The sequence below is a fragment of the Strongyloides ratti genome (genome assembly GCF_001040885.1).
Source record: "Strongyloides ratti genome assembly S_ratti_ED321, chromosome : 2".
Classification (NCBI taxonomy): Eukaryota; Metazoa; Nematoda; class Chromadorea; order Rhabditida; family Strongyloididae; genus Strongyloides; species Strongyloides ratti.
Window position 1 is genome coordinate 16,636,357 of NC_037308.1, and position 1,253 is coordinate 16,637,609.

At 24.5% G+C, this 1,253-nt stretch overlaps 1 protein-coding gene across 1 annotated transcript; it reads right to left on the bottom strand.

Moving 5' to 3' along the window:
• On the bottom strand, nt 1–1,253 carry SRAE_2000525600 (Astacin-like metalloendopeptidase; the record flags this gene model as incomplete). The annotated part of the gene is made up of 2 exons (XM_024644248.1): nt 1–1,194; nt 1,239–1,253. 2 exons carry the CDS (start codon nt 1,251–1,253, stop codon nt 1–3), a joined length of 1,209 nt encoding a protein of 402 aa, XP_024509827.1.

Genomic DNA, 1,253 nt, shown 5'->3' on the forward strand with positions numbered 1-1,253 from the left:
TTATACTTCATTATAATATATTTTAGCAAAATTTCTTCTTTCTGTACTTCTGTAATGATAAATTATATGATTGTTATGCGATAAAATTTTTTTATTTTCTGTTTGATGACAAAATCTTGCTCCTGTTACAGATTTATCCATCCAATATTTCACTTCTATAGTGTTTTCATATTGACATGTTGGAAAAGTATTGGGAACCATACGCACTTTAATAATATCAAATCTAATTCTACTAGTTTTGTTTACTACAAAATGTATATCACATTTTTTTACTCCACTTAAGAAAAAAAATCTAGGCTTACGATCTGGAAGTATTAAAGTATTCAAACAATTCATTTGTCTCATATTAAACTGCTCACATTGTGAACCAATAAATCCATCAATACATTTACACAAATTGCAATTGTGAGGATCTTGGTATCCGTAATTATAACAATGTCTTTTGAATGGACATTTACGATGAGAACAATAGTGTAAATTTAAAACTTTAACATCATTAAAAGAAAGTCTTTGAGTTTGTCCCATAGTTCCTTCATATAAAGGATCAGTTGGTATTATTGTTTTAAAATTACCTTTAGCAAATGCATTTACAGCTCCATGCATTATTGATCCATAATCATATGATAAATGATAATGAAAAGCTTCATCTGCAGTATTTTTTTTACAGCTTGCAGTCTCATTTTGAAACATGCATTGTTTATAAAATTTTACAAAAAAATCTCTATCAAATCGACATTGTTCATGATATAATCCTAATGTATGTAAAGTTTCATGTAAAATTCCTTCAAAATTATTACATCTTGGTCCAATTTCTATATCTTGCCACATGTTTTTATGGATGTTTCCTATGGCACTTGAACATTTTCCTGTATATTTATAATGAATACCTGGTGAATGAAAATAGGTAGATTTTCTTTTTCGAAATTTAATACATGTTTCTTGTTCAATAAGTTTTAGTACATTTTTAATGATAACAGAATTTATAGATGACTCGTAGTAATAATTTATTGGTAATGGCCATTTTGAATTTGTAGTTGTTATTATTTTTCTTTTTTTTCTAGTATTTATTTTTGAATCAGATATTTCTGGAAAATTTAAAGGAAAGTTATTTATTTTGTCTACAGATCTTTTAAAATTTTTTTTTGTTATATATTCTTCAATGGTAAAATAATTATTTAATAAAATTATAAAAAACTAAATTAAATTTAATTTTAATTATTAAGTTATTTTTTACTTACAAAAACATAAATCAT